The sequence below is a fragment of the Protopterus annectens genome, chromosome 6.part0 (assembly GCF_019279795.1).
Source record: "Protopterus annectens isolate FY-2018-M chromosome 6.part0, PAN1.0, whole genome shotgun sequence".
Classification (NCBI taxonomy): domain Eukaryota; kingdom Metazoa; phylum Chordata; order Ceratodontiformes; family Protopteridae; genus Protopterus; species Protopterus annectens.
The window spans coordinates 1,775,753,845-1,775,772,444 of record NC_056737.1 but is presented as its reverse complement, the minus strand read 5'-3'; the positions used below and the strand labels follow the sequence as shown (position 1 = coordinate 1,775,772,444).

At 42.0% G+C, this 18,600-nt stretch overlaps 1 protein-coding gene across 1 annotated transcript in view; it reads right to left on the bottom strand.

Annotated features, from left to right (window-relative positions):
* The window catches only part of LOC122804931 (natural resistance-associated macrophage protein 1-like), a 757,143-nt gene that overhangs the window by 192,934 nt on the left and 545,609 nt on the right, over window positions 1-18,600 (bottom strand). Inside the window, exons 11-12 of the mRNA XM_044075149.1 lie at window positions 2,187-2,306; window positions 1,628-1,777 (exon numbers count right to left, since the gene is read on the bottom strand). Coding sequence (XP_043931084.1) covers window positions 1,628-1,777; window positions 2,187-2,306 — 270 coding nt within the window. The remainder of the gene's footprint in view (window positions 1-1,627; window positions 1,778-2,186; window positions 2,307-18,600) is intronic.

The window sequence follows — 18,600 nt, the reverse complement described above, 5'->3', positions numbered from 1 at the left end:
TGCAAAACTTAGCCTGAAATGTGCAGGAGCACAGTGAATGCGTGTATAAGGACAATGAAAGGCAGGTGTGTAAAATGTAGCTTGGAAATGTGCAGGAGCACAGCCAATTAGTGTATAAGCACAGTGGAAGGCAGGTGTGCAAAACTTAGCCTAGAAATGTGCACAGCCAATGAGAGTATAAGCACAGTGGAAGGCAGATGTGTAAAACATAGCCTGGAGATGTGCAGGAGCACAGCCAATGAGTGTATAAGGACAGTGAAAGGCAGGTGTGTAAAACTTAGCCTGAAATGTGCAGGAGCACAGTGTATGAGTGTATAAGGACAATGAAAGGCAGGTGTGTAAAATGTAGCCTGGAAATGTGCAGGAGCACAGCCAATTAGTATATAAGCACAGTGGAAGGCAGATGTGTAAAACATAGCCTGGAGATGTGCAGGAGCACAGCCAATGAGTGTATAAGGACAGTGAAAGGCAGGTGTGTAAAACTTAGCCTGAAATGTGCAGGAGCACAGTGTATGAGTGTATAAGGACAATGAAAGGCAGGTGTGTAAAATGTAGCCTGGAAATGTGCAGGAGCACAGCCAATTAGTATATAAGCACAGTGGAAGGCAGATGTGTAAAACATAGCCTGGAGATGTGCAGGAGCACAGCCAATGAGTGTATAAGGACAGTGAAAGGCAGGTGTGTAAAACTTAACCTGAAATGTGCAGGAGCACAGCCAATGAGTGTATAAGCACAGTGGAAGGCAGGTGTGTAAAACTTAGCCTGGGGATATGCAGGAGCACAGCCAATGAGTGTATAAGAACAGTGGAAGGCAGGTGTGTATAACTAGCCTGGAGATATGCAGGAGCACAGCCAATGAACGTATACGGACAGTGAAAGGCAGGGGTGTAGAACTTAACCTGGAGATGTGCAGGAGCACAGCCAATGAGTGTATAAGGAAAGTGAAAGGAAGGTATGTAAAACTTAGCCTGGATATGTGCAGGAGCATAGCCAATGATTAGAGAAATCTTCTTTTAGAAATTATGTGTATTATGGGAGGATAGAATATACTGGGGAAGAGAATTACAGGATTTGGCTATTTTGTAGGAGTATATTTATTTATTTATTTGACATTTGTTAACTGGGTTAGTCCAACTGAGCCTATATGGTCCCTTTTCAGTGGAGACTCAAGGAGAAAAGCTCCAGCATACAGATTAATGAATTACAAAAAATAATAAAAAAAATAGATAAATGATATATATACTGATTCATGCACAAGACATGAATGAATTACTACAAACGATTTACTAATAACATATAATATGATGATAGATGTTCTTATAACACATTACTTATTATAAATGGTTATTAAATAAAAGACAAGTTAAAAGCCCTGCCTGGAGTCTGACTTGCATGCACTACTTAGTTAGTTCCACAAAAGGGGAGCAAAGATACTTTACAGACAACACAACAAAACTGGAAACTATTGGTGGGTCATTTTTTCTAGCTTTGCTGAGTGAAATGTTATCTAAGCAATGCAGGTTAGAATATTAGCACTTTAATCAGAGGTTTATCTTTATTCAGCCATTTAAGTAAATTTTAAACATGCCACACCAAATAATGAGTGACTGCAGAAAGAAATACCTACCAGAATGCTTTGTAGAACATTGAGTAAGTCATTCATTTCTGTCAAGTGAGTTAGATCCTGCAGAGTAGCAACAAGGATGGTTGGCACGATTGCACATGATCGAGTAAGCAGTACTCTCTTAAAGCGAGACCATGTTAAATTTAGAAAACCCTTGAAATGAGTAAAAAGGTTAGGTTAAATAAAATTTAAAAGTAAGTGGGGGAAGATTTTCTTATACCACTATACCTATATACCATGTATCTAGGTTTTTTCTATATAGCAACATTTTTCTATCATTCCAGTCTGTATTCAAAAATTAAAGGAAGTCTTTACGTGGACAATAAGGGCTGCTAAAAGGGTCTTAACTAACTACCATGATGCTAAATATGCTTCCTTGTTTTCAGAAATGGTTATTTTGAGGCAGCTGCTGTGCATACATCTCATTTTTTCCAGTTTCACACCCGTACAATTGCTTAGATTATGTTGTAGATGATTAAAAAGACAGTTCACAAACAACTGCAAAAGGAGAGGTAGAAAATGCAAACGTTTATTTATGGTTTCTGTAACATAAGAAGCTTACCTCCATGACAAACTGCCCTGCATAAGTCCCTGTCATGGTGGAGCTCTGTCCTGCTGCAAGGATTCCAATAGCCCAGATGTAGAGAGCTGCAGAGCCAAAAAAGCACCCCAGGACAACACCCTGCATTGAGGAGAAGAAATGGAAATGTGTTATTATGAATCACAGTGGCTTTCCTGAGAACACTGGAGAATATGAAGGTCTCTCCAAACGCTATTTTATTGGGTGACTTAAACTATCCAAACATCGATTGGGAAAACTACTCAAGCCCAAACACCCTCGCCCAACGGTTCCTAGAATTTATAAACTCAAATGCTATGGAACAACTGGTCACCACTCCCACAAGAGGGGAAAACATATTGGATCTGGTCATCACCAACATGGGGTCTCTATGTTCCACACCAGAGGTATACCCCTTATTGGTAAGATCAGAGCATAAACAAATCTCACTGGACATCCATATTCCGTCCCCACCCCTAGCCAAGGAAACCATGGTAAAGAACTTCTCAAAAGCAAACTTCACACTTCTCAAAACTGAGGTGGAATCCTTCAAAGCCCCCGGACCAGTGGAAAATATGGCCCAAAATGCAGAATCCTTTACAAAAGCATTCTATGGACACCTACAGGAATGCATGGAGCATGCTATCCCAAATAAAATTAAGACTCACTCCTCCAAAGGCAGGAGACCTGTCTGGTGGACCCCGGCCATAAATAAGTTATACAACAGAAGGAGAAAGCTATTACATGACAGAGCAAAATCCCAAAAAGGGAAGGCATCACTGATCAGTACTAGCAAGAAACTACGATCCCTCATAAAAACATCTAAGGCCAGCTTCGAAAGAAAAATTGCACAAGACACTAAAGATAATCACAAGGCCTTCTTTAGTTATGTCAGAAACCTGGGAGGAAACTCCCAGATATGCTCTGAGTTAGTGCAAAATGACAAAAAATACACTGAACCCACAGACATTGCCAACATCCTGGCAGAAAGGTTCAGTGCAAACTTCTCTCCCCCTTCCCCCCCATTAAGAGCAAATGTCTATCCCAACAGAGTGTAGCCTTCCTGAGATCACAGATGCACAGGTGAGAGCTGCCCTCTCCAAAGCAAAAAACACAGCATCAATGGGACCAGACGGTGTCCCGGGCTGCATCTTACACGAGCTCCAAGAAGAACTAAACCCTCATATAAAGTCACTGTTCAATCTCAGCCTTACTACAAGATATGTACCCAAGGAATGGCATACAGCAACAATGGTCCCACTCCACAAAGGTGGTGCCACAACAGACCCTGGAAACTATCGCCCTATAAGCCTGACTAGCCTGGTCTGCAAAGCTATGGAACTCATCATGGATCTCATAAATAAAGATATTGGGGACCTACAGACACTGGATCCTACCCAGTTCTGCTTTGTTAAGGGCAGATCCTGCCTCTGAAACCTGGTTGACTTCTTTGAAACTGTCACCAAGGCCATTGACGAAGGGAAGGTGGTCCACACAGCCTACCTGGACCTCGCAAAAGCCTTCGATGCAATATCCCACTCGGGCATTATAGATAAGCTCACCAGCTTAAATATAAACTACTATGTCACTAGATGGGTTGCAAACTGGCTCAAGGACAGAACCCACATGGTTAGAATTGCTGGAGCCATGTCAGACTCCAAACCAGTTACAAGTGGCATCCCACAAGGCTTAGTCCTGGGACCTCTCTTGTTCGGTATATATTTCTCGGAGGTACAAGCCAACATGGAAGGACTGTGGCTGACCAAGTTCGCAGATGACTGCAAACTGGGCGCCATAATCGACTCTCCAGCCGACACAAGCATCCTCCAAAAGGGCCTCATAGAAAGAGACAACTGGTGCCAGAGCCATGGCCTCAAGCTAAATGCCAAAAAGTGTATAGTCATCCCCTTTGGCAAAAACAAACACACACACACACACACACACACACACATACACACATATGCTCTAACTTGAATTCAGTGGGAATGCAGATGACTTGCTTTATAATAATTTGCTGTGACAAGTTGCTCATGTTTCAGACATGTACTTTTTCTTATGTGACTGGCTGTTATGAACTACACTACTTAAGAAGAAAGTTATTCATACAAAAGTTTTCTTCAGTTATTATAGCATCAAGACAAGTGCAAGATGTCTGTTGTAAATGAGACCTTGAAATCAATGGAATGGTCTGTTTTTGTTTAGTTGTAAACTTTTTAATGGTGAATAGTAGTACTTGTTTGACCTCCTGTTTTTGTACACTGGTGCAGTGAGTTGCAATATGTTCTCTGGTTCAGTTTTTGGCCGAGTGCCTTCTGTATGGTGTCTGCATGTATGTCCTGTGTTTGTTTGTGTTTTCTCTGGGTACTCCAGTTTCCTTTGATATCCCAAAGACAAGCGGTAGGTAGATGGGTAACTCTAAACTATTCCTAGTGTGCATGTAGTGTCTGTATGATACTACAAAAGGCCTGATAATATACTACTGTTCCCTACTTGCCTAGTAAATTCTGTGGGCTATGACTTCTATTCATAGAGCTGGTTCTGACTTGATGTCAGTGGATAGAGACTGGATGGTTTGTTGCTACATTTTTGAAGAGGGCTTTTGACTGCTGCACCCTGTAACATGGGAGGGTGTGTGCTGCTTAGATACACTAACTCCAAGACTGCAGAAATGACAGTACCTCGGAGTAGGGGAATATTCTGAGGTACCACAACTCTGGGCTTAGGATATGTATTCCATCACTTTTGCACTTCCATATCTGCTATTCCAAGGATTGCAGTTATAGTCCCTGGGGATTGAACAGGTAGCTGATGCCCCCATTTCTTCTGCATTGTGGTTACAGAGACTGAGGAAGGAGAGTGAGACATGACTGGTGGTGGACTGTAGGGGCAGCAAAAAAAAAAAAAAGAAAAAAAAAATGGTAAGTCTATATACATTTCTGTTCAAAGTCTGTTGCCTTTCATTATTGCAGGAAAATGCATTTACTCATTAGAATTTTATTTTATTATTTAATTTCCTTTTGTTAAATTGGATAGAGCACTGATCTCCAAGGACGTTTTTCAGACTCATCCCAGGAGCACTGCCTGGTTAAATGACTTGCAAAGAGTCATAATGTTAGGCAACACAGGCTGTGAGAATCAAACCCTGACCAGAAGCAGCTTGTTAACACCTCCTTAATACTTTGTGACAGTTTAAAAAGTGAAGCATTTACTTTTCAGAACTGTAAGCAGATATAGGTCCTATTTGTTGCATATCCTTTATCAGTATTGAGTCATTATGCTCCGACGATATGAAGGTAGAATGTTATAAAACAGTGTAGTTAGTCACTGAAATATAAAAAGTGGATTCTGCATCCTAACACTGGTGGCTTGCAATTTTCTGCAATGCAGTATAATAGTATTTCAAGAATGATTTCATTATGGAAGAATATGCCACCATGCCTTACACTAAGCACTTTAGAAGACATCAGAAAACTGTAATTAGAAGTGGTGCATTAATTCAGTGAGATTCCCCAATGCCCCACACTCTCATGCGTTTTAGATGCCTATTTTAGTGCTGGCTGGAGCAGGCTAAGAGTAAACCTGGCATTGATGAAGCTCCAAGAAAGAGATGTTTTTGAATTTAGGGGGCAGATAGCTGCAACATTGCAGATTCTAACCCCTTGTCATCAAGCTTGGCTCATTCTCTGTATTCTCAGCAGCATATTTGATGATAATACTGCTGAGAATTTATGTCCAGATGAGTGCGAGTCAGAAAGATCAGGTATTTTCTGTGTGACACGACAATCAACTGCACAGGCAGAATTTAATGATTCCCCTCACCTGCACACAGTGATTGAATGGAGACTGTTGTGCTGTGACCTGCAGTGTTTCATTAACAGAGCTTATCAGCTTAGTGTTTCATCTACAAATTCAGTGCCTCCTGCTCTTGAACAATAAATTGCCTAGGCCATGTTACATAAAAAATGATGCGTTAGTGATATGAAATAGAGAATGGCTGATAAACCAAAAACAAGTTCATAGCTACTAGACATCTCATCCAAAGGAGAACATACTCAGAAGTGCAGCACCTCTGTCACCCCCTTATACTGCACAGTAGTGTCAAAAATTGATCTGCCTGTTGTGGGCACAGTCCCTGCAGCTATCTGCACCAAAAGCAAGTGTGCTACTCGTTGTACACCACTGACACTGAGCAACACAGCTCTGAAACTCAGACTGACATTGACAGACTGTATCTACAAATACAAAACAAAACAAACAAAAAAAGAAAATGAAAGGAGACCTGGTAGTTGGTGTGGAGATTTAAGACACTTGTCTGCTTTTAATAATTAAAGGCTTAGTGTTTGACTCTGAGCAAAGTCACTTAAATAGAGTGCCCTTAACTGGGGCATTTCTCTCTTTGTCACACACACACACACACACACACACACACACACACACACACACACACACACACACACACACACACACACATGTGCCTTGCTCAGTGGAACAGATCTACTATTCAAAATCAGGGCTTGATGTTGCTTGTACATCTCCCTCATGCAGTATTTGCTCTAAAGAGCCATATCTCCCCTGATGCTGCCTTCTAAATTTCCTATGTGGTTTAATGGTAACGCTAAAGTTTCTGGGGCTTATAGAAGTTCTCCCATGTAAGGAGACAAGGTGTTTTGCTCAGAATTGTTGGGTCTTTTTTATTTATTGATGTTTCTTTTTTTATTTTTTTAAACTAAGCCAACATGGGTCCTTGCAAGCCAACATTTGGCCTCCCAACCAACACATGCCCTAGGCAAATGCCTAGATCACCTAGTGATGGGTCTGTCTCTGGTGCCATGGCTACCATTAAATGAATATACCTTACATTTTTGTGATTTATACTGAAGTGACTGATATTACTAGGCATGCATTTGTTTATATTCCCTTCAATGTATCACACCATTTATTTTCACTGAACTGCTTGTCACTTCTCGTTTAAATATTGCTTTTAGTGTTTTGCCATACAGAATGCTTCAAAGTTCATGGTTCATGCATTTTCTGATTAACTGCCTGTGTTTTCAGATAATTTGTCTACAACTGCAGGGCTTTGCTGGTAGACAAAAAGATCAGTTAATGGTTTTGCATGATGTAACTTTGCTCAGATTGTGGAAAACTCTAATTTTGCATGGTTTTAGTGCACACTTCCAACTGTATCCATAACACTTGAGGAACCACCATAATTTAATACACACATATGATCAATTTACTTCAGCCTCTTTCCCCAGCAGGTCAAGATTACACCATTGTACTGCTTATATCTAACTTTTATCTTGCAACAGTATAAACATCAGATATGTTGCAGTTGAAAAAGTGCTTTACTACTTTAACATCATTGGTATGTGCATCAATAACTAAGACCCCTACCCAGCTCACATTTCATGTGCTTCTGCATACTGTGCAGAAGTGCTTTACAGTGTAACATCCACTTGATGTCATGACATATAGTATATACATATTACTAGGGACAAAATAACTTTTTATTTACAGTTACATCTTTACTTCCTTTATTGTCTGTCTAAATATTAATGACAAAGAAAGAATTACACTTGAGTCTTTCCACATGTTTAGCTCAGTCCACACATACATCTTTTTTTTTTTTTGCACTTCATGTTATGGAAATGACGCCTTGAAGTTCATCTGTTTATTTCCTACTTTCACATTCTTGCTGGCCTTCTTCATTTTCTTCTTGACCACCTAACATTGGTCTCTTGTTCAAGTCCACGTTACTCCTGTATTTTTCTAGTCGGCTGTTGAGCTTTTTTTGGAATGGTGGAAAAGGTTTTTCTGGTAAGTTACGTTTGTGGGCTGTGCCATTGCTAGAGGAATGAGAAACAGAATCCCCTTCAACTCGCTGGCTCACGTCTTGTTGGGTAAACTTTATTTCCTCCAATGTTCTGCATTCCAGAATGTCTTTGCTCCTTCTGAAAAAAAATATTCTGAAGACAGCTGGATATATACCTTGAATATTGCGCCTGCATCTTGACAGGTTCTGACTACAGGGATAAACTGCGTTATCTTCTACCTGGTGTGCAGTGAATAATCATTGTCCATGAACACTATAGTATTCCAGAGTGATAACACTTTACCTTTCTGCCACAATTTTATCAGAAGCAGCTCCTTCTGCTGATACGACTGCATCTTCCTACAGAAGGACTTGGCTTCTTTCTCAAGGCCAGATCTGGAGCATAGTCACTATGTACAATTTCTGTTAACACATCCTGCTATGAATTGCCAGTCCATTTATGTGTACTTTCATAAAATTAATGCAATCTGTTCCTTCCAGTTTCTCTGGTACAGCAGAAAATCTCTCTTTTTACCTGTGTACTGTTTCTTCTAGCTCTGTTTTTTTCTTGAAACAGTTCTTGGTGAAAACCCTCATATTTAGCCAGTCCTTCCTTCATTTCATCCTCAGATTTATGCAGTTTTATCAGTTCATCTGAACAGATGCTTAAAATGTCTTCTATTCTTTTCAGCCTTTTGTCATTTGACTATATGTATTTTTCCAGTGTGTCACTTATTTTAAAAACCTCTGAATGCATTTGACACATTTTTTCCTCTTAAATTCCTAAAAGCCATCTCATGTACTGACACTGCAAGGCTCTTGCCCTCCAGAGTTTTTTTCTCCTTTCCTAGTTGATTTTATCTTTCTTTCCTTCTCCAGGGTTCTTCTTTGCTGATAATCCAAGGAGTGTAGTGATTAACAAATAACTGAATTTTACCCAGATAAATGGATCTTGCTGGCTGTTTTTCCAGAGTTTCTGTTTTCATACTGAAAGAGGTGTAATTAATTTATTGATCAATGTGCAGCCATCTTGAGAGTCTTCATCTGCTGGTTAATGTTGATTATTATAGCCACATCAGGGACAATCCTGGAGTCATGGTGGTGCCCCCTCACCCCACCGTGTCTATTCCCTGTGGTGGGTGCACACACCTCAGAAGCAATGCACATTTTAGATAATGTGTGGGTGGACAGAAGTGGAGTCTGTGAGGGACTCTCAAACACGAGATGTCTGTTCTGCACTGGTGCAACTGTTTGCTCAATCTGTACCTCTGTAGGTGTCTCTGTAATGGTGGAAGTGAGTGACTCTTCAACACTGGAAACATCAGCCACAAAGCATTATAGTAAATAATGAAGTTTATATCACATGGGATTACCCATTATCAACAGTTCAAAAAATAGATGCGAGAAAACCACATATAGTAGTCCATGAAAAGAAGACAAAAGTAGCATTGATCATTGAAATTGCTACACCCAATGACTACAGTGTCTTACGTACAGAGGGACACAAAGTCATAAAACACCAGGATTTGCAGGCAAGAATGACGGCAATCTGGAAGAAGGATACCCAGACAGTTGCAATAGTAGTAGGAGCAATGGGTCTTATAAAAAAAGAATTTACGATCATACTCAGATATGTAAACGATACATGTAACTCCATATGAATTGCAGAAGGAGTCATTAATGGGCACATTGCAGATGCTTCAAAAAGCACTTCTGGCTGACATCATAGATTGAAACAATACTAATTTCATGAACTTTAATCATACTTTGACTTAGGAATGGGGTCCATTCACATCATGCTATTAGAAACCTAAAAGACTTGGAGAAATTAAAAAAGTGGAAGTGGGTGACTCTTCTCCCTGTAGTTTTGTAGGTACTGCCATTGTGTTATTGTACTGTGCGACGTGTATGTTGCCATCATTGTCAGCTGCAGGTACCCACCAGACATCAGCCTTGTGTTATTCTGTTGTGCTGGACTCTCCACCAGTGAAACCTGTGAAAGCATGAACACACATGACACCACTGTCAGCCCACACTGACATGCCTCTATAACCCCTGTAGCATGCATACTGCTGCTCTTTAAAATATAGCCATATCATTCTTTGATATCCATGCATGCATACTGCTGCTCTTTAAAATATAGCCGTAGCATTCTTTGATATCCATGCATTGTCATGCAGGCTGTTGCAGTTATAGATCAGAGATGCCTGGAAGAAAGGCTATGCAAGTGGGTCTTGGTCAGTACTTCTCATCAAATATGCAGTGGCCTGTGCTATACTCTGTTGTGATGGTTATTACTAACCTGCTGCCTCTGCTTCCTGAGTATGAAGGATCACTCCGACTGGCCAATGAGTGATATCAAAAACTCCTAAACTGCACTGAGCCCCCTGTAGTAAACCATTTTGTTACAATGTCCTATGCCTTTCCTTTTGCCTGATCTTTCATCAAGCTTTCTGTGGAGGCCTATTATTGCTGCCCATAGTGTTCATGTTCTGCACCACTCCCTGCTAGATCTGGTCCTGATAATACTTGATTACAATTCCTTTGCCCAGGATGTGCATGCCTATGTGTGGACGGGTTGCACTAGTGATCTTTCCAATGTGTTTTCTCCCTTGAGTGGTCATGCCAATATCTGTATACCTGAGGGCAAAACATGCCAGCTAGTGGGTATGTGGAGGATGCTTTGACATGCAAAAGCCTATAGCCACAGCCTTCATCTCCCCTTATGCAGCTGGTTATCAGGTGCACTTAGTCCTATGCATAGGCTAAATCCCCCATTTGTGTACTGTAGCTATGCCTAAATGTACATCCTTGGAACACCATGTCCTCCTCATGATTTTCACTGTTTTCACTTTGAATCTCCCTCCCCCATCAAAGGCAGATGGTACTGTACCAAGCCTGAATTCCCAATCATACGTACACAGCAATATCTGTCTTATTGTCACCAACATCCATCACATGGTTTGTTGTTGTTGCTGAGGGTACATGCCAGACAGGATTCCCTCCATATTGCTGGAAAGTGCCATACCTACAGAGGCTTTACAGAAATTCTTCTATTTTCAAGCCGTTCAGTTTAAGCATTGTTGCCCAGCATTGCAGCACCGGTTTATATCACATTAATGAAGTTGCTATGCTAATGAGGTCTGGTAGCACCATTGTCTGTGAATTGCTGCTGGCATGCAGTACACTGTACATACATGATGGTTCTAGTTGTACATGTTATAGTGAATATGAATCATGTGACCTGCATAGTATCACAGTGCAGCACTCTGGTCATGTTTTAGTTCTACCACATCCTCGTGGAGGGTGCTGCAATACTTTGTGCAATATATGATTTATAAATTTGGATCTGTGTGCATAAGGATACTATTCGGCTCCTTGAGTGGACCTGACTCAGTGGCTAGACTACTTCAGGCAGTGTGGAATGCAGGATTCCATCTTGATGTGCCAGCAGGACTTTTCTGTTCTACCTACACATGAAGTTCAGGGAGAACATGCTCTGCCATTATGATGTCACATTGCAAAAGTAGATGCCTGTCATGGGGTAAGTGATTATAGGGACATTCTGGAGAGAAGTACCAGCACAGGTACAGTGACCTGAAGTTGCACCATTCCATCCTGTTTCACCTGTGGGGATAGAAGCTCATTAAAGGGAATGTGAAACACACTGCAGTCATTTTCTTCCATTTCAGTTTTCTTCTACTGTTTTAATTCCTGTTCCTGTGTAATTAAGAGTACATACTTTGTTTTCTGATCACAGATGAGCAGCCATTGAACATGGCTGGGTGCCGCAGAAGGTGGAAGCACCTATCTTGGCAGTAAGGTGTGTATGATATCTGCTCTAGTTCACTGTATGACTGCAGTTCTGTTTGTAGCACATCTGTGATACTTTCCCATTGTTTCATCCTTATTCACAAACAGTAATGGAGGAGGAGGTGAGGCTGCAGTCTCTTTGGTCTGCACCAGCCACTGTTTTTGGCATTGGGCCATCAGTGGCTGCCACGTCTGTTTCTCAACAGATGTTGATGACTTTTAAGCTAGGGATGATGTAAATGCATCACTGATGTCCTCTCCATCTGCTTGTAAGGAGAGAGGTGAAGACTTCTCTCTGAAAGTGGACCAGAGGAGTATCCACTGGTGTCCTGACTTCAGTTCAGAGGCTGAAGACTGATGAAGTATGCTGGAATACCCACCTTGGCTACATGGACCACATTCTGCCATATCTGGTAGACCTGCATGATTGGCAGGCTTCTCCCATTCAGATGCCTGGGTAGCAGCTGGTTGGCCTATAACTTCAGCCACCAGGTGACTGATGTCTGGATTTATTGCTATCTTGGCTGACATAGCATCCAGCTATGGCAGCACCCCATCATAACTGCATCCTGGTGTTTTTCATTCCATATTTCTCATTCCATATTCCTTACTCAGTGTCCAGCACTCCGCATTATTATTTGTCAACCTTCTCTATGTATGTTCCCATCCAATGCCCTCCCAACCTTTTGTTTTTAAAGCAGCCCCTGGCTGTCTCTGAGTTTTATGTTTATCTGTCTGCCCCTGCTACCTGCTCTTCTCCCTCTGTCCCATCCATAGGTGTCCCTCACTGCCTTCCTACCCTTCCTTTGTAACACTTTCAAAAGAGACTCTTTTTCAAAACAATACTCTTCCTCCCTCACCCCCTTTTGTACCTCATAGTTACCCTTCCATGCGACGTGAGAAAAATTTCCATTCAGATTTGCATAACAGTATGCTATAACCCTGAAATGTATTATTTTTAAAGTAAAAGCAAACATGAAGTTTCTTTTGAAACAGATTGTTCAAAGCTATATAAATTGGCTAACTAATAGACTGAATCTATATTATATAAATATAAATATTTTAACTGATGATTTAAAAATTTGCCATATTGTTTGTTCGCAAAGACAATATACAAAATAAAATAAAAACTACATAAAATAAAAGCAGTGCCCAAGAGACAAACTTTCCATAAAATGGGGAATGGCTGAACCTGTTGGCCATGAAGTCCAGAGTACTGAGAAGCAGAAAAGTTCTACAAAGGTGGTAATTGTGCAGATATCCACATAAGGAGCTGCATGGCAAGCAAGTGCCTGGCCTCAGTTCTGCCTTTCACCAAGTTGTGATGTGCTGAAATGGCAAACACATATACCTCAACTGTGGAACAGCTAGGGCATAAGAACATTAGATGTCTGGGATGGTTTAGCATCATATGCAGGATAAGACAGCATTAGATTCCTCTTTGCCCAGACAAAGAACCCCTTCTATATAGAAAGTAAGTCTGCCAGGTGGAAAGCTTTCTGTTAGCTTCAGTTGGCTTAATTACTTGCACTGAAAAATCTTGTGAGCGTAAGGATTCTGAAGGAACAGCATAGATTGGAGGTGGAGTCAAATGTCATTCCATTTAAGACGGCCAGCCTTGGCTTCTACTGGGATAGATCCATGTACTGTCAGGGCCCAAGCAGCCTGAATTCAAGTACTTCTTGGCCCTCATGGGGGTATTAAGGATGAGTTGTTGGTGTTTTTATCATTTTCCTTTGAAGTTTGTGTGGAAGCATGCAGTCAGAGTTAAACATGGGAAGACACGTTGAAACCTTCCTTGGCACAGGGAAAATATATCCACCAAATCTATGTTGACCTGCTTAACTTAGCAGAACCAGGGGAGCGCCACATCTTTCTGTGAGGTGAGCTAGCCAAACTCCAATGTACTGGTTTCCCGGAATGTTCTGAAAAGGCAGATCTCCCTTATCTACAGTTACAGGAGCTACAGCTGAGGGAGTGTATCAGAAACTTCACTTCCCCAAGGACATGAATAGCTGGTAATGAGATGTCCTGATCTGTGTCCCACTCCCAGACCTACACCACTTCTATTTACAGGAGATAAAAGTACACGTTGCCATATTTGTTTAAATATCACATCACGACTTACCTTTCTGGAGCAGGAGAATTTTTGGTGCTCAACTTCCCTTCTAGAAAAATGAGGGCAAGCAGTATTGTCTAATATTTCTGGAAGCTGATGTGAAATCCATTAATACTTCTGTAACTGGGACTCCAGTTTTCCTGCAACAGGGAGGAGCAGAACAGGGATCAATAATGTACCAGAAAATCTTGTGTTATCGAGGAATGTGACATGTTTGATTGAAGAATAGGTAACCCCACATCTACTTCAGTGGGTAGAATATACTGCCCTAAAGCCAGATGACATGGCTATGATGCTACAGCTTGTCTGTGAGGACTAAATAACTCTATTGTTACTGAAGCTTCACCATCCACTGAAGCACCCTCATCCAATGGTCAGAACTCAGGCAATGAAAATGTATTTCTATATATGTTTGTCATGTATGTTTTGATAACCAAGATGTGCTGTTGGGATGAGGCCCATTTTCAGTGTAATCCATATAACAAGGATAGGTTACCAATTGTCCATGTCAATAGAAGATAACAGAAGGGGACCACAGGGATTGGTACTCAGTTCTTTTTGGCATCTTTTTTGAAGGTGTCTAGGTTGATGCCAACACCCTCTGGATGAACAAGTTTACTGATGGGTACAAACTTGTTATGATTTTTTCCACTTCCCCATAGATGTAGCAGTACTCCTGCAGGGGTTGTATGTAAACAACTCTTGATGTAAAAATAATGGGCTCATTCATAAAGCCAAAAAATGCATCAGAGTGATCTTTGGGATGCAAATAATTCTTTTGCAGACAAACAAACTGGATGCCATCATAAAGGATCTTGGTACCCTTACAAATAAAACACTTTTTTATGATTATCAGGTTACCTCAGCAGTAAGGCTAGCCTTCAGTGTAGGTCACATGATCATCAAGGGGATATTTGATCAGTCTAGGGAGGTTATGTTCCTATTTACACCTTCTTCAGCCATTCCTTGGGTACAGTTTTCCAATTCATATGCTTTTAACAAAATAACTTGTTGAACCTGAAAGGGTTTAAGAGTTCATAACCAAAGAATTGTTGGGGTTGAAGACCTACTTTACTCTTTGAAGCTTAAGGAAAAAGAAGTTATGTCTTACCATAACGTTCCAAAGAAAAACCCTGAGACACCACCAGGACCCATAAGTTCCACAAGGAGCCTATGGAGGGGGACGGAGGGAGGGGTATGATGAATGGAAGAAGATCAACAACATAGATGGAACGTTATGGTAAGACATAACTTCTTCATCTAATGTTGTTAATCTTCTTCCCATTCATCACTGATGGGACAGAATCCCAAGCTATCTGATATACCTGGGTGGCCCTTATGGTAGAACATTCCTGAGCACCATAGAGCCAAAGGCAGCTCTTCCTCTAGAAATTGCATTTAATTTTTAATGCTTGATGAAGGTGTGTGGCTTAGCCCAAATGGCTGCTGTGTAGATATTATCCATAGAGGCTCTAGAATGGAAGGCTACCAGGGAAGCTACAGCCCTAGTTGAATGAGCTTTGATAGTATGAGGTCTGGTTTCATTAGCACATGAATATGAAAAGGATATACAATCTCTGAGCCACTTAGATAAAGTGATTTTAGAAATGCCATTTCCCATCCTGGGACCAGAGAAGGAAATAAAAAGTTGGTCAGACTTACAAAAAGGTTTTGTCCTGTCCAGGTAGAAACATAATTGCCTATGTACATCCAAAGAATGTAGACAGTATTCACCTTTGTTAGAAAAATTGGGGGAAAACATTGGGAGTTCAATAGACTGGTTCATAGAGAACTCAGACACCACTTTGGGCAGGAAGGATGGATTAGTGCATAGACATACTTTATCTTCATGAATTATGAGATAAGGCCTGTTGACACATAGGGCTGTAGTTCTGAAACCCTTCTGGCAGAAGTGATAACCACCAAAACGAGAGATTTCCAAGACAAAAAATTGCTACCGCATTTGGCAGCAGGTTCAAAGGGGGGGCTGGGACAAGGCCTGCAGTACGAGTGATAAATTCAAGGTTTCTGACAGGCATTTGAGTGGAGATCTACTGAGAAACACTCCTTTAAGAAAGGTTTTACAAAGTCGAGCGGACATAACTGGTGTGCCTTGTAGACCATTATGAAAATTGGAAATTGCTGCTAAATGAACTCGTATAGTAGATGCAGACAATCATGCTTGAAAAGTTCAGGTAGATATTGAAGGATAGAAGAGGTAGTGGCCAAAAAGGGGTCCAACCCTCATTATACAGACCAGGAAGAAAACCTTTTCCATTTATCTCTGTAAAGTTTCCTGGTGTATGGTTTGTATGTGGCCAGAATAATGTCATGAACATTAGAAGGCAGGGCTTCTTGCCTGGCAACTAACGGAAGTGGAGAAGCCAAGCTGTCAGCTTGAGAGCGGACGAGTTTGGTTGTGTCAAACCTTTTCGGGGTGAGAAATTAAGTCTGGACGGGTGTCCAGAATCCATGGAGGCTGTATCCAGGTAAGGCAGGAGAAAGGGGAACCACACTTGACAGGGCCAGAATGGAGCAATGAGGATCACCTTGCACCTCAACTGAGTTCCTTTCTTTAGAAATAGAGGTATCAAGGGGATCGGAGGATAGGCATATAGGAGACCTGTGGGCCAATCGTGGGACAGAGTGTCTCTCGGTGACTCCCCCTCCAGGGGAAGTAGGGCGAAGTATCTGCTGTATTTGTTGTTCGTGGGAGAAGTAAAAAGGTCACAGCAAGGCTGGCCCTATCGACTGAAAATCTCCGCCGCTATCTTGGGATTGAGAGATCACTTGTGGGGGAGCAGAATGCACCCACTCAGCCTGTCCACGATCACATTGGACTTCCCCAGGATGTGCGTTGCTATCAGAAAATGGTTGGAAGCTATCACCCATTGCCAAATTCTCATGGCCTCCGAGCACAGGGGATATGACCTGGTTCTTCCTTGTTTGTTGATATACCAGATTACTGACATATTGTCTGACTGAATCGCAATAGTTCCAGAGGGGAGGAGTGGGTGGGGTGCTTGCCACACTAATAGCACCACTCTTAACTCCAGAACATTGATGTGCAGATCGGCCTCTAAATTTGACCACGTGCCTTGGACTGTCTTTCCCTGAAAATGGCCCCCCACCCAATCAGGGAAGCATCCATGGTCACTGTGGCACAGTGCTGGGGGGACTGAAAGGGATGACATCACAATTCCGCTTCTGGCCTCATCCACAAAAGAAGATCCTGCTTGCACACATTGGTTATGATAATCTGTGAGTCTAGAGAATGAATGCTTGCAGACCACTGTGTCAGGAGGAGCCATTGTAAGATCCTCATGTGTAACCTTGCAGGGGGAGCTATAGGGATGGCTGCAGCCATAGACCCCAGCACCTGAAGGACTTCCTTTGCTGACACTCTCATTTGACAGAACATCACACGCACTTGCAATCTTAGTCTCTGAAGTCTGTGGGCTGGAAGAGATACCAGACAAGAACGAGTGTCGAGAACTGCCACTATAAATTCCAGTTGTTGATTGGGGTCTAGGCTGGATGTTTCACAGTGTACAGTTATGCCTAGGGACTCCACTAGAGAAAGGGTGTATTGAAGAGCCATTGTCAGGAGACGCTAGTTTGGGGTGGAGAAGAGCCAATCATCCAAATATGGAAACACCTGGAATCCTTGAAGTCTCAGATGAGCTGTTATCACTGCTAAGCATTTTGTGAACACTCTGGGGGCTGTCAAGAGACCGAATGGCAGAGCACAAAACTGATAGTGATTGGCTCCTAGCCAGAAGTGAAGGAGACTCCTGGAGCACTTGTCCATTTTGATGTGGTAATACGCATCCCAGAGGTCTATCGAGCACATCCAAGCATCCTCCCTCAGAAAGGGGAGGATGGATTGAATAGTAACCATGTGGAATTTGGTTTGAACAACTGATTTGTTTAAGTGGCTGAGATCCAAGATGGGTTTCCAGTCCCTGGTCTTTTTTGGCACTAAAAAGAATCATGAGTAAAACCTGGATCCACATTGGTCTGGAGGGACTGGGTGGATGACTCTTTTTTGACATAGCTTCAATAATTCTGAAGCTGCTTCTTCCCTTTGGTGGGGTGGAACACTGGGAAGGGTTTTGGGAGGTTTGGGAGAGGAGGACTGAGGGATGTAGTAACCTCTGGAGATTATGCTCTGCACCCATCAATCATTTGTAATAGTGTGCCAGGCAGCTTGGTGCAGAGAAAAACAACCCTGACTGCTTCCAGAGGAAAGCAATCAGGCAACACTTCAGGAGAGCTGACAAGACCACCCAGAAAATGAATCTCTGGAGTCTTGATACCATGGACCCCCTCTGCCCCTGAATGGGTGTCTTCCACCATTGTTACCCTCTCTGCCTTTGAGGGAATCCTCACCATGTGCATTTCAAAAAGGGCCCTGCAATTTTTTATGCCAGATTTTCCCACTCCTCTGGTTCCTGGAATAGGAATGTTGAGGTTTGGAATAATGCAGGTCAATGGCAGACAGGGTATTTCTGTCTTGTTCACACTTGGCCGGAGTGTCTTTCACTTTGGAACCAAACAAGGCTGATGGCTCAATAGGAGCATTTAAAAAGGAGGACTTGAAGGAGTCCATTAAGGTCACATATGCACATCCAGGCATGACACCTCATAATGCCTGCAACTGCACCTCT